The sequence below is a fragment of the Seriola aureovittata genome, chromosome 11, assembly GCF_021018895.1.
Source record: "Seriola aureovittata isolate HTS-2021-v1 ecotype China chromosome 11, ASM2101889v1, whole genome shotgun sequence".
NCBI lineage: Eukaryota > Metazoa > Chordata > Actinopteri > Carangiformes > Carangidae > Seriola > Seriola aureovittata.
This window is the reverse complement of record NC_079374.1, coordinates 9,168,918-9,184,386: the sequence shown is the minus strand read 5'-3', so window position 1 is coordinate 9,184,386 and position 15,469 is coordinate 9,168,918. Positions and strand designations below refer to the sequence as shown.

General features: G+C 39.3%; 1 protein-coding gene across 1 annotated transcript; it reads right to left on the bottom strand.

Annotated features, from left to right (window-relative positions):
- Positions 1 to 2,070: 2,070 nt before the first annotated feature.
- On the bottom strand, positions 2,071 to 14,864 carry tspan7b (tetraspanin 7b). Its single transcript, XM_056389787.1, has 8 exons — positions 14,665 to 14,864; positions 8,013 to 8,201; positions 7,630 to 7,704; positions 7,423 to 7,518; positions 6,633 to 6,788; positions 6,328 to 6,411; positions 5,747 to 5,832; positions 2,071 to 5,064 (listed from the first exon to the last, which is right to left on the bottom strand). Exons 1-7 carry the CDS (start codon positions 14,728 to 14,730, stop codon positions 5,764 to 5,766), a joined length of 735 nt encoding a protein of 244 aa, XP_056245762.1. The 5' UTR covers positions 14,731 to 14,864; the 3' UTR covers positions 2,071 to 5,064; positions 5,747 to 5,763.
- Positions 14,865 to 15,469: the final 605 nt, after the last annotated feature.

The following is a 15,469-nucleotide window of genomic DNA, read 5'->3' as shown; positions in this document are numbered from 1 at the left end:
AAGGACAACTTTACAACAAATGAGCTCCACATAAACTGAAACAGTGGGCTTAAACTAGATTTTGACTGAATTCCTCTCCAAGAGCGGGGCCACTAGATGGAGAACGGAGGACCAGTCATAGTTGATACCTCAGACAAATTATCGATTAATTAAATTATGTAGACCCGAATGAAATGTAATAAGCCTGGGGCTTGGGGCCCTTGGGCAGTTGTCTGTGGTAATCCAGCCTTGTTTATAGTCATACATTTAACTGAAATTTATTTTGCATTCATTATTGTAATAATGTTATATTGTATTTAAAAATGTCTGCTGATTGTTTTTGTCATCTTTTGGCTGTACTTGAACGTGTCTATGCCCAGATTTGTGTGTGTGTATGTATGTACGTGTGTAATAGGCAAGCGCTTCCCGGTGGCATCTCCCTCCAGCCTACAACCCATTAAGTGTATTCGGGAGGCGGGGGCGAGGAGGAGGCAGGGCGCGGGATCCAGAGGCACGCACGCTCCATTAGCGGACCCACTGCCGCGCCGCTCTGCCGGTAATTTGCGTAACGAGATTGGAGGGAGCCCGGTTAGCGCGGTCTCCCCGTGGTCTCTGCGCCGTCTTCCCACCGCTTTTCCGGCCTTGTTTCGGATGCAGTCCACGGCAGGAGCGCAGCAGGAGATGCGGACGAATAAGGATGGAGGGTGTGTGTGTGTGTGTGTGTGTGTGTGTGTGTGTGTGTTGCTCTATCTCCGACACATGCCGCTTCGCCTTATTTTTCTCTCTCGCCACAGTTCCGTTTTCCGCTGATGCTTAAGCGCCATCACGTGGATGACGATGATATTCAGTTTGTGATCAAGTCGAGGGCTAAAAACTTGCTTCGCGAAGTCAACTGAAAAAAAGTCAATAAAGTTAGTATAAGATATAAAAAATATTACAAAGTAGCCTATGTAAAACCTAATGATCATAGACTTCAATTAAGTTTCAACAAAAACTGAGCATTATAACCTCCATGAAGGTAGGAATTATATTAGACTATGAGTTTGAGCAAGAGTGTAGTATGTGATAGGGTGAGAAAGAGCAGAAAGGAGCTAAAATAAATCTCAGACTGCTTTACAGTTTCATGTGTTCTGCTGGTTTCCCCTCAGGCGGTCTTATTTCTGCTTTTATGGCAACATCACTTTGTTTTGCTGTTAAAGTGTGTGGAATTCTTGTTGTTTGAGCTATTTTTTGGTAAACAAAACAAAACAAACAAACAAACAAAAAACCTTACACATGCTGCAACGTGTAGCAGAGAGTGTTGCTCTGCCTTACCTCTCGTAAGAAGCCAGTGACTGCCTGTTTCCTCTGGGTTGCTTGTCCAGGTTGGGTTGAAGTTATTCAGTCAGTTCTTCCCTCAGTATCGACTGTTCCACAGCATTGGAGTTTCCTTTGTTTTCTTTGGAGGAGATGAGGCTGATGACCAGCTGGCTCACGGGATGTCTCTCCATCATTTGGCAATACAGGGTTTTTTTTGTGAACAGTAGAAGCTTATTCCCCATTTTGATCCGAATAAAAGGTGAAATTAGTCTCAATTTAGCTTCCACTGACTTTTTCAATGTTCATTCAAGGTATTTTTTCAGTCTGAATTTGTCAGCTACTCTATTTTATATATCAAGACTAAGTTTACAAAAATAAAACAGCACTGTTTTAATTGTCGAATTGTTTTTCTGATTTTTATGAGACCGAACGTCCATCTTCTTAAGTCTCTCCCTTTGTCATTTGCAGCCAAGTCGAACACTAATCCTGAAGCTAAAGATATGGCTTGTCCCGATTTAAGTGTGGGGACAGCTTAAATAATCACTTTTTGTGTTCTCTAAATGATAAAACTATTGATAAGTCATTAAAATACAATGTTCATATTTTAACCCAGCCACTACATCAGCGCAGTGGGATGAAGCCTTGTGAGGGGTTTTAATGTCAGAATGACACAGGCAGTTCAAACAAGCCAGCCTTGTTAAATAGGCTACATGTAATAAGACACCTATTTAACTCTATGTTTAAAATGTACAAAGCTGTCTCATAGCAAAAGAAGTAAACGCTAAACACAACTGTTATCTGTATATTTATTGATAATAAGACCACTGATGGTGACTTAGTCAATAGTAGACAGCATGGTGCATTTTGAGTGTCTGGTGACCCCATGTGTACGCTGGATGGTATTACAATTTAGTATTTACAGGACAATATAAGCTTGAGGGAGGAAAATAAGTTTTAGCGTGTTGGAAAACATACATTCACTAAATAAATGTACAAATTTAAACGCAATAAGGTTTTTAAAAGCCACAACCAAATACTGACTAAAGTTGAACATAACAGGAGCCACAAAATCAAGACACTCTCTCTCTCTCTCACACACACACACACACACACACACACACACACACACACACACACACACACACACACACACACACACACACACACACACACACACACACACACACACACACACACACACACACACACACACACACACACACACAAGCCTCGTCATACAAGGAAACTACACACACAGGGTTAAGAGGATAGTCAAACAATGATGAAAAATCACACACTGAAAGAGAGATAGAAAATCACTTGGTGAAACTGTAAACGTAATGCCAACCAAATCATAATGAGTATACAGCTAAATTGAAACAGCTACATGTTGCACGTTACTCTCAACAAAACATTGGCCACGATTATTTTGTCAGTGCATGTTTTCCTATAAACTATCAAACAAATACAGATTAACAGCACAAAGTGCGGAATCAAAACTCTGACACAACATTTATATATTAGCATATTAGAATGAGAAACATTACATCATATAAATTACATTTCCAATACATATCTACAGATGGTGATGATGATGGAGGCATGTTGATGCACTACATAGAATACTGTAAATACTAGATGGACACTGTTGGAGTCCCCGCGTATCTCTAATGTCGACTTCTCTCATTGTAGCAGGCAGCTGGCTTTGCTTTCAATTAGAAGAATTCCACGGCCCTAATGATTTGATATGACACGAGCAGGCTGAAAAGTGCTGTTTTGCTGAACTCTGTCACATTGAACATCTTTGTTTTGTTGCAACTGTGACCACACCCAACAGTGATGTCAGGTACACTCCTACATCACTACACCTCAGCAAGAAAGAAGAAAGAAAGGAAAATCAGCTCTTGTTCACTGCTATTTTAAGCGTAATCGTGACATTTCCTGTTTCTTTTAAACAAGAAAGACAAGGACTAAAACATTACTACTTGATATTAAGTGTTTGTTGGATCATCCGAAACTCTGTCCCCTTGCACACATCTTTCTAATGGGGAGGCGCCACGTCTGATCATTTTTGTAACTTTCCAAAACCGCCAATCTAACAATTAGGATTTAAAACTCTGTCTCAATCTCTCTTCATTCTTCACACAACTTCTTCCATTACTTTTCATCTGACAATCGAGTGTAAAATCGAGTGTCAAATCAAAATGCTGATTGGACAGCGAGTTTTTCCAATCCACCTTCGTGCGTGGCCGTTTGGACTTTGCTTGAAACGTGTTCAGGTCAACTATCTGTTTAGCAAACTGAGGCAGGCCCGGTCACACCAGCATTTAAAACTGACGCATTTTAAAGCTGTGCTTAAACTTTGAGTCAACTTCAACTCTGTTAAGCTTTAACACATGAATTTACCTGACCATTAACAACTGCTGTTTTAGGGAGAAAAGTCCAAAACAGAGGAAGATATAGATAATTTTACTGACAGATATTTTGAGTTGTCAAAGCAGGAAAAGCACAGGGAATTAAAAGCATAAACGATGGCTGTGTTCCATTTAGGTGAGGCAGATTTAGGGTCCTGGTATTGTGCATGCTTACTGGGACACAAAGGAATGGAGCCATGATTAATGTTGTTATTTACACCAATGATTTCTCTACATTGACAAGTCAAAAATATCTGCAGTGCGAAGGGTCTGTTGTAACACATTAGCTGAATTGCACCATCCACTTTTATCTAATCTCCTCGTCTGTTATAATATAAACTGCTCCACAAAATGGGAATAGTTTAGAGACAATTATGAGATAGGAGTTGATGGTACAAATCCATCTTTTGGATAAATTGTGTGAAGTTATTGTCCGTTCCTCACTTTCTGGTGTGACAGGACCTTCAGTCTAAAGAGTAACTGATTTGTTACATAAGTGACCTCATTTGTTTGTTCGCTAGATGAATATATTTCTCCTCCCCAGTAAAACGAATGAACTGATATTAAATATCATTTATAATGTATTAAGAAGTGTAAGTTCCGGTAAAATTTACTATTATTTTATGTTACTGTGGGAGGATAGACAGGAAAGAGTCACATTTGGTATCTGTGGTCTTATTCTAGACTAAAGCCATAAACTAATACCGGTACTAAATTAAGTTAAATTAAATATTAAATATAAAAAAAAATATCGCACTTTGTCTACAGGTAAAAATACTCCAACAGCTCTCTCTATTCTTTCCTTTGTCGATTTCCAAATTTTTCATAAAAACTTAAAATATCATCCCTGGTACTCAATCAGTTCACAAAATGTCACAACCATAGGTATATACAATGGTGAGCAATAGCAAAGTCAAATTCAAAACTAAACCCGTCTATTAAAGTATTACTTTCAAGCTTTAGTAATGTCATTCTGTACAAAGATGTGCAGTAGCCTTCTGATGACGTTCGGTGGAGCATGCTGCATCCAACTGAGAAGCCAAGTTGCACCCAATCACCTATCTGAGACCAACACCGCTGTCGACCCAGACAACTCCGGTCTACCTGCTTGTTGTAGGCTGTACTGATCCAAGATATGTGCTAATGAGCAACTTCTACATCAAGCGACAGTGTGATGTGTGGTATAGAAAGCTTTGATGCAACAGCAGTGAGTCAAGGAATGGTGCTTTACAATAAGATACATTAAGATATTACATTAAGATCACAGGCAGAGAGACGGAGGGAGGTAAATTCCAATTCAGACGTGTGATAGTGTTTCGGGAATTTACTCGTCATGTTTCAAGGCTCTTTGTTGCTTCTTCTCTTCATCTCCCTAAAAAGATAGAAACACATAGAAACTAGAATTAGTGCTTTGTGATTGTATGACCCCGCCACTCAGACTAGCTTCAACTTACATCCCTGTTTGTCCAGAAACATAAAATATGAACCATTTGTGTGAAATTTTGTCATAACTGCTGTGTGAATTCTTGAGTTATTGTTAAAACGTGTTTTGTAGGGTCACAGTGATCTTGACCTTTGACCACCAAAATCTTATCAGTTCATCCTTGAGTCCAAGTGAATGTTTGTACCAAATTTGAAGAAATTCCCTCAAGGCATTACTGAACTATCGCGTTCACGAGAATGGGATGGACAAACAGAGGGATGGACCAGAGAACATAAAAAAAAAGAAAAAAGTATCTATGAATGAATAAAACCTGCATTCATTGCTTTTTTTTGGCCACTTGGGAACAACAGCACAAGCTAAAAACACATTAGCTTATTATCAACTAAAAAAGATGTTGCGGCCAACGAATTAACACTTGTATGTATTTGGAAATGTGTTTCTAGCCACGTGACACAAACCAAAACAAAGTGGTGAAAGGCACTAAAATGCTTTGAGTTTGAAAGTGATATATATATATATAATAATTTAATTCTTCATTGATATAAAAATATTGATTATATCAGCTTTAACTCTACTTATGTGTGGTTGCCTGTGTGTGAGTGTCTCTCACCTGCCACGTCACGTCAGCTAGACCATCTCATACTGATTGGCTGTGATGATCCTGGACAGACAGCAGGCCAGCAACATGCCAATCAGCTGAAAGATACACAGGAAAGGGCTTTGGTTAATTGGAGATAAAAAACTGTGCAAGTGACTATTTAGTTTTTTCAAAATGAAGATGTAATTTCTTGTTTTTCTGCCCTGTTGTAAAAAGGTTATTGCTACAAGTATGTACTTTTCTACAATATGTACAATTGCTGAAAACGTGTTATAATACAGATACTACACTGTACACTGTGTCAAGGGAATATAAGGTTCCATTTTAAACAAAAGGAGGGGGAATAAAGTTGCCTATTCTTTTCAAAGTACACTGGTTCTGACTTAATGGAATTTCCCTGTAAAGTACATTTCCTATCAAATCCAAACTGTGAGCACAAAATACAAAATGCAATATGACTAAGTCCGTTGATATTTTTAGCAAGTGTCTTGTTTGTTTTCAGTAATTATGCCTCCACTTCAAACACGTTAACGATTTCTTTATACTGATACAACACACATGCCACCTTTTATTTGCACAGCATCAACTCTTACCTGTGAGAAGGCGATCCCAAACGTCACTCCCGCAATAATGGCCATGTTGGTTTCCATGAATGAAGTGACCAGCTCATAGCAGCCCTGAAAGACAGGGGGCAGGTTAGTTCGCAGAGGGTCCAGGGACATGTTATATGTACAAATTAGGGGTAAGATGGATATCTGGGAGAGTATCTGAGGCATTTGTTAGTGTGTGGAGGAGGGAGATGGTTTTAAAAAAGTGCATGAGGACCTGTCAGATGTAAATACAGTCATCTGCTGACTGATGACATATGCGCTCATAGACAATACAATAACATACTGACCTGGTGGTAGACCTTGTTTGGAGCTATAGTTGCATTGCGGAGGTCTTCTGGGTTGCAGTCAGAGGAGTTGAAGCAACAACTGGCAGGAATGCCGTTGGATGGGTAATACACACTGCCAAACCAACTGGTGTAGTTATACACGCCACAGCAACGCAGCTAAAAACAAACATAAGAGAGAGCATTGAGAACACATCAGAATTCACAGATAAGGCTGGCCTTATATATCTATATTCTATACCAAAACCAACAATGTGTAAGGTCTCTCAATATTTCCTTTTATGTGGCGCTTAAGACCCAAACCCATTCATTCCTACTGAAGATGCAAATCTTTAAAAAGTGGGTCAAAAACAGTTTCAATTTTTTTAAAGTAGTAATTGAAAACATTAATCAAATAGACAGTAAATAGAGGATTTGTTGGGGTCTATTTTGAGCTGCAGATCAATTCCTATTTGGTGTGCTAGTTTATTACATGTAAGGAAACGTCTCAAAATAAACTAAACTGCCCTTTTTTACTGTAGTGCAGGAATGTGTCATTGATGAGTTTTTAACAGTTGGACAACAGCGGAGATCTATAGCACAGACAAAAGCCGCATCAGGCTTTGGTTACACATGCGATACTTGTTAGTAGCATAAAATGATAACCAATTATTTTTATTTTTTTTTCCATGGAATTTGTTGACAATAAAGAAGAAAAATGCAGAATTGCCACCTTTGTCTTTCAGATGTGCAGTTTATGCATCCAGCTTCTGTGTTTATCAGCTGTCGGACCTTGATGATGTCAGGGACTTACCTTGTGCTGCAGGTTATCAACAGCACGGCTCGCCTCATCCTCAGCATTGTAGTTCAGGACTGCGTCAGTGTACGTCCTGTGAAAGGTTCCCTTTATCTGCGGCATGCAAATATATTCACACAATCACACACATTAACGGCATAAGAGTGCTCTGGTGCTTTTGTGTTAGATTTATAAAGGTTGTTATGTGGTGAACTGCATGCTGACCTCGTGGCGAAACACAAATCCAGAGATCCCAGCCACTAACTCAGCGAGGAAGACAAGCGACAGAAACATGGCATACTACAGAGAGAAGAAGTAAGAGCGAGATTTGCATAGTTTGCATGAAAACCCTCTGCCTTAGATGTGTATCATTTGCATATGCTTGCACACAGACACACACACATACACGCTTCAACACACCCACTTGACCACCATTAACCGACCAAAGTGCCCTGCAGCATCTATTGGATTTCTGATCCCTCTCCGCATGATAGAGGTCAACCATTATTCCCTTTATCATGTGACCTGAGGCTAATTAATCAGCATCTACAACACTCCTCTCTCTCGTTGCAACATAACACTCCGCCCTTTCTCCTACAGCCTCTCACCAGCTTCAGCATCCATGGGCTTCCTCTGCAGGTGGCGAAGCATCCAAACAGGCCAAAAACGATGATGACGGTCCCGGTGCCAATGAGGACGTACGGAGCGTTGGTGGAGTTGTCGGCGATCAGAGAGATGTACGGGCCCAGCATCAACTTCCCCCATACTCCCACTGCCAGCAGGATGGCTCCTGTTATCTACAGGGTGGGGGTTGGAGAGAAGGATGTAACAGAGAGAGAGCACAGGAAACAGAATGAAAGCAGAGAACAGGCCTTTATCTGTGCACTTCTGCGATACTACAATAGCTGTGTTTTAGCAGCGTGCCGAGGGGGGAGGAGGAGGAAGAAGATCAAGGTGGAACAAGAAAGGAGAGCAATTAGAGTAAGGAGGAGGAGATGGCAGACAGAAGACACAAATTTATCAGGAGTACGGGATAGCGATCACCTGCTTTATGAATATGCCTGCACTCACACATACAGAAAGAGAGAGACAAAAAGAAAGGGGACAAATCAAAGAAGCTCTTTGATCCGAGGCGAGACGCTTCCTCCTGTTGCGCCTCTCTTAGCATTTCAAATGAAGGCTGCGGATAAAAGAGCGTGCTGTACGAGGCAGATGAAGCGGCGTGTGTCTCAGCTGGGTATGTCTTGCTGGCATCAGAAAGAGAGTGGGGTGTGGAACGGCTGCTGATGATCTGACTCGAGCAAGGGCCAACTCATCATCCTAACCTCCTTCCTTCCAAGAGGAGGCTGCTCGCCGTCCTGCTGGCCAGGCCCTCTGACTATGGAGAGGGAGCAGTCTGTACAAAATGTCTCTGTTCACGTTGTAACCGCTAAAACCGATGAATAGAATACACTCAGCTCTCAGTGGAAAATGAGCTAACATGACTGAAATAATGATGAAGAAAAGTTCCCTCTCTTGGTCAACAATATCATCAGGCCTGATGTGATGTAAAAGTGAGAAAATTACAGCAGTGATAAACAACAATACAAAAAAAAATACAAGTTCTGCTGCATGCAAGTATAACCAGCATAAAGTTTGACTGTTAAGTTCACTCTGAGACTATAGCTTACATCAGCCTCTGCAGGTTAATGACTGTGCTAACAACAGTTACTCTTTGCCCCGTTGGCAGGGTGTAGACATAACGCTTGGGCAAAGGTTTTTCACCATGATAAACCGCCAGCCTCCAGCCTGCCTGTCCTTTGACTGCTGCATTGTTCTGAATTTGCTTGCAGTTCTTAATTAGGAGTTCTTTTATACTTAAATACAGTGAGAGTAGTTTGAGAATATCCACTGTGGCTGTTGTGTTACGTGACTAAACTCGATCGTTGCTCATGCAAACATCCACACGTGGATTTCCCTATCAACACTGGCACAGAAGTGCAATGAGTTTCAGCTGAGGCCGAGATGATAAGAACGGTTAGGCTGGGAGAAAACACGCACAATAAAACACACTGAGAGGCAGTTCCTGAAGAAAGCATAAGCTACAGCGAGGTCTTGAATTTACAGATACACTAGTTAAGGCCTGCAGCTAGTAATAAATTTCATTATCAATTATTTGTTTGATTTACAAACCAAAAAAAAAAAAAAAGAGAAGAAATATTTCAACTTGCTTTTTTTGATTGAGCAACATTTTAAAAACCTGAAGATATTCAGTTTACTATCATAGAGGACTGGGAAAGCCATACAATATTTAGATTTAAAAGCAGTAACTACTTCACTTTTGGCAACCTCAAAAAACAAAATAAATGTGAAATCAATTAATTTTCTGATCAAATATTTAATTAATTAATAGTTTCAGGTCTGCACTGGTTCCCCACAATACTGCTAATGTATTTATCTCTTCGTATTTATGACAAACACGTTGCTGTGGTTTCTATTATGTAAGCAAAACCTATAAAAAGGTATTATTGACAGCCTGTGGGCAGGTGAAACACATAGTGAGAAGTGAGAGCCACTAGATTTTCTATTTATGATCATCTCAAGAGTTGTCTGTTTAATGTCTTTGTAATCTCTTTATCTGAATCCTCATCCTGCTGTTCCCTGTGTTACTGTAGCTGCTATGTGCTACCAGTATTGATTCTAATGCTTTATAAACATGTATGATGTAAATCATCGCATATTATAAGTGTATGTATAAAGTGTTTTTTGCACTTAGTCACAAATTTAAGTGCTGGAGCTTGAGATAATATATAAAATACTTTCCAGCTTGGTGTGTATTTTGTTTGTTGATGATTCTACATCTTTGATATAAAAGTATTCAAACAGCACAATGTGAATCCTTGACTGAGCTGGCCACCTCCAACATACAAATGCGATCTTCGACGAGGGCTCACAAGTAGACAAAGCGTTGTTTTAAGGGGCTATGAGTTAAAAAACATTGGGAGACACTGGTCTAATGAACTCAGATATATAATTAGGTACAAATGGTACGTCAAAACCTCTTAATGTACAGAAATATTTATCATCTCACAGTATATAGGATCCTATTACCCAACCATAAAAAGTGTCTACCACATTAATGTAATTCAATGTAAAGTAAGGCTGGAACAACTGATCATTTTCTTTATCGATTAGTCTACTGACTATTGTCTGGATTAAATGATTATGCTACACATGTCTTGATTTGTCTTATCCATAGTCCAAAACCAAAAGATATTCAGTTTACTATCAAGTATGACAAAGAAAGGCATTATATCCCTACATTGAGAAGCCTGAACCAGCAAATGTTTTTGTTTACAAAATAACCAAGACTATTTCTGTCAAATTTTCTGACTGTTTCTGACTAATCAATTTATCAACTAATGTAAAGTATCCCCTCTTTTCAGCCCCTGTCCAGCTGAACTGAAGGACTGCGGTCTGATGATTTGATTTGTAAGTAATGACATCTACTGTTTCTATTAACAGTGATTCTAACAGCTTAAGCGGACTGTCTTTTAAGACAACAGTGCTCTTGATCACGATGTACTCACTGTTTATTGCCTACATCATCAGCCACAAAATGTCGCTCCCCCTAATAACTGCTGCCTCATACAAATAAAGGATCATCTTGTCAATGCTTAAGTGTTCATTTTAAAGCCAACAGGGAAATCAAGTCCAAGGAGCAGGGACAAGTCATTTCGACTCCAAGTCTGTTGCTGAATTCCAAACAGCCCCCTTCCTCCCGCACGTTTTGTTTGAAATTCAATGCCTGCCCAGCCACCCTGGTTACAGCACAGAGTGTAAAACAGGTCACCCCTCTTCCCTCCTCCTCCTACCCGGGCCTAATAAAGAAACAGAAGGTGTGATGACAAAATATGCTGGCGAGGACACCACGCAGACTCTGCCACCTGCTCTTCATTTCACCGTCCTGTGTGTAAAGTATGACAACACACACATATTCACACTTAAGACATTATTTGCCATGACAAGCCGATGACAGTGAAACCGAGGCCTGACACTGAGGCACCTCTCCCACTTCGAACTTGGTGCCAGTGCCCTCTCCATGCTTCACCCTCAGGGTTGAAGAGAGCCAGTGAACTGTGAGACGCTTCTGCGCTTCAGACATCTGAAACCTGATGCTGTGGATGCACGGGGAGGGCTGGAGGACCATCCAATCCTGACTAAATATAAAAGTTCATATCTATGACACTGGCACATGTCTGCGGAGCAGGAGGACACACAGCACAGCTCTTCTTTTACAGATCTTAACTGAAAGTCTGATTTCAGTTCTGTGTTTCCACCAGGACTTTCTTCCCCAATGATAGAGGTTAATCTAGGTTTTGTCCATGGCCAAGTATAAAGAGGCTATTTTCACTTCCCACAGTTTAGGGTTAATGTAGCAAAAACAGAGAAGGCACTCTTCATGTCCTAAACACATTATAGACGGATAAACCTCTTCCACATGTTCCATTTAGATAATCCACTCTGGCCATATTTGGCTGCTATCAGAAATGTATCACACAGGAATGAGCCTATAACTCACAACTGTGGTCAAAAATTATGGGCAAAAACGTTCTAAATTCAGTCACTGTTCTGCTTAGCCTGGCTGATATGTGGTCTTAGAATCATATTGTTGATTGCATGGACGCTACATCATATTTGAAGACTCAACTGGTAATCGAAAGGTAAACACAAGCACATCCAAACCACCGAAAAGCACACAGGGAATAAAAGATGCTATTTCACCCCTCACTTCACAAGTTCATCTCAAAGTAATTTATCCAAAATTGGAAGCAGTCGCAACCAAATGTATTTAGTTTGAGTAGCTGAGACAACTCAAGTAATCTGCTGGCTCAAATACTAAGGACACTTGTTACAAAGAGCTTTAATTACAGTGAAAAGATGGGCAGAATCTATTCTTCAAATGAATGTGGTTATATTCTGCTTGCTGAGCATGGTGAATACAGCTTTTTATAAATTCAAATCAGAGCAAAGCTTTGCAGCACGAGACCTTGGCAAAAAAATCCAGAGGTACTAACTGAACTCCATGATAAATTTTGTAGCGTTTGTGGTGCTGTTTTGAGTAATATTTTAGGGTGTGTCTGATGTTTTTGCTCCTCAGTGAAACAGCATGTAAAAGTGGTAAAATAAACATCAAGCCAACAAGGTGGACTGTGCACAGACCCAACCCCAGCTGGATACAGGGGCAAGATAAAAACAATGTACAACAGAAAAGGAGAAGACGCAGTGTTATTTTGTATCAAGTAATATCCTTACTGTAATCGGAGCAGTCACTTTCTTGCCTGTGTGCAGTATATAACCTCATCCTTTGTTCACATGGACGTTTGCCTGACAAGACTTTGTAGTTCAAAACATTGTATCAATGAAATTAACCTTGCAAGTTTCAATGTGTGAAGTGGATCCAGCTTCTCAAATGTGAGATTTGCTTCTTCACCATCCATTACATTATGGAAAACTAAATATCTGTTTGGACCACTGGCCAGACAAAGTATACAATTTGAGGATGTCAGCCAAGGCTGAAGGAAATTCTTAAGGTTATATAGATTAAATGATTAATTGCTTAATTGAGAAATCAATTTGCAGACTAATGAATTTGCCCTAGGGGATAAATAAAATATCTATCTATCTATCTAATGAAAGCATGCGCTACTATCAACATACCGTTGTATAACCACCACTGTACTGTTTACTCTGTTCAAACAAGTACAAGTACAATACTTGAGTATTTTGATTTTATGCAAATTTCTACTATTAACGGACTAAATTTCAGAGGAAAATATATATATTTTTTAACTCAACTACAATTTTTGGTAACTATAGTCACTGGTTACTTTTCAGATTCAGGTGTTAAAAACCTAAATGAGCATATAAAATGCAATACATTGTAATACAGTGAGTTAAACCACCCAAGAGTCTGTAAAATGAGTAAAACTAGTTATACTGCATCCAGCTACTACATAAAGATGAAACTTAAATGTTACTGAATCAATAATAATAATCCAATGGTATAATTAATAGCAATGTAACACTGGTTGCATAGCGAGTACTTTTACTTTGCTACTTTTCAACTACTTATTTTCCCAATAAAACTATAAAAAGTAAGATATTGAATACTGGACTTCTACTTGTAATGCAGTATTTCTTTTACAATCTTATACCCTTTTAATTAAGTAAAAGATCTGATTATCTATATAGAGTGGTGGAAGTAGAACTCCTCCTACTTAAGTAAAAGCAGTAATACTACAATATGCAAATACTTCATTGAAAGTAAAAGTCCTGCATTCAAAATAGTACTTATATAAAAGTAAGAAATTGTAAAATATCTGAAGTACTCATTATAAAGAGGAATGGCTCCTGTCAGTGTTGAATATATATATACACAATACACTTATTTATACAATATATATTACATATATGCATTTGATGATTATTAATCATACAATAAAAATGTAGCCTAAGCAAAATTTTTTTTTAAGTTTAGCTTGTTCAGAGGGAGATCATTTTAAATAATTTATATACATTTGGGCAGTTTATTCTTTAATGCATAATCAATATTTCATGAACTGGGTTTTATATATAAAATTTTAATCCTAAGTAAAAAGAACAATATTCCATTTTGAAAGGTGGTGAAGCAGAAGTATAAATTAACATAAAGTGTAAATACTTAAATAAATTGAAATACTTAAGTAGCCTACAGTACTTGAGTAAATCTACTACTTTGCTACGTTTCACCAATATCTATACATGAGTATATACTAATGGTGGAAGGTCCCTTTAAGAATATATAGAAACGACCCCAAAATGTGGAGTATGTGGTCAGAAATGGGCTGTAAACGGGCCTTATCGAACAGACTAGGCCCTTAACGTTGGTCTTATCGGACAGACTTAAATCGTTGCAGTGATATTAAAATCCTCCGCCGCGCTTACTGACAACAACCATGATGCTATGTGTGCAATGTACTGACACCACTGACGCCCAACAGCCCAAATATGTGTAACCTTAACACACGTTACATAATAAAAGACGTAAAAATGCATATCTTAAACCCTAAATGAGGTGTCGTTAGGCGAGCCCCGTCGATCATTTAGCGTTTATTGAGACGAGATAATAATTCCGTCGATGATGATGATGCTGGCTCATCACGCACAACAACAAACAAAAAATGGATTGCGATCATTTTCTGCAGGGTGATTAAAAAAAGATAACGAAAAGCAACATACCCAAAACACGAAGGAGTAAACGATGAGGAGGGTTTTAAGGCAGGTGATGACCGGCTTGGTCTCCATTCTGGAGCGTAGGACAGACCCAATGTGATAACAACAGCAGCGGAAAAAAAATGAAACGTCTCTGCGAGCTGTCGCGTTGCAACCATGCGCTGATGCAGCCACACAGCGTCACTGGAGCAACGCACCAGACCAGCCAGCAGCTTACACTATCCTCAGTGGAAACCCTACATAACACAGCCCGCGATTTACACGGCGATTTTGTAGTCTCAACCAGGCACTAGTTAAATACTAGTTGTTATAATCTGTTTCCTACTGCTGCTTATATTTATGTGCAGATGTATGCAAAGGTTTGAACATCCCTGAGCAAATTACGTATTTGTGTTGGTTCTGAAAAAGCAATAAGCAAACACAACCCCTTCAGCCATATTTGCAGTGGGGCCGGTGCCACCACTGTTTTTTTTTTTTCCCCAAGTGAGGAAATATAATATTCTTCAATCCGGTTCAAACTGTTAAACATTTTTTAGCGCATGAAGATCAAATCATCACTAAAGTCTATATCATGCAAGAGAGCCAATAAAAAAGTGAAGGGGTCAAAGTTGCAATATTGATATTGAAGGCGTGGTAATTGATTCATGATGTCAACTCTTGTAGTGAATGACTTCGTGGTTGTGTGATTCGGCCAATGTGTCAAGTTGCAACATCAGAGGCTGAAAAATAAAGCCAACACCTAAGTGTCAAAAACTGCAGTTCCTCCAATGACCACTTGAGGCTGGCTCCAAAAGTGAGTCATGTTAAAATG

Bases quoted from the DNA above. Each gene is read 5' to 3' on its own strand.
- tspan7b (XM_056389787.1), bottom strand. From the start codon at position 14,730: ATGGAGACCAAGCCGGTCATCACCTGCCTTAAAACCCTCCTCATCGTT. The intron at 8,202-14,664 runs GTATGTTGCTTT...CCCACCCTGTAG, and splicing joins TTTACTCCTTCGTGTTTTGG to ATAACAGGAGCCATCCTGCT. The intron at 7,705-8,012 runs GTGAGAGGCTGT...TTCTCTCTGTAG, and splicing joins GCCCATGGATGCTGAAGCTG to TATGCCATGTTTCTGTCGCT.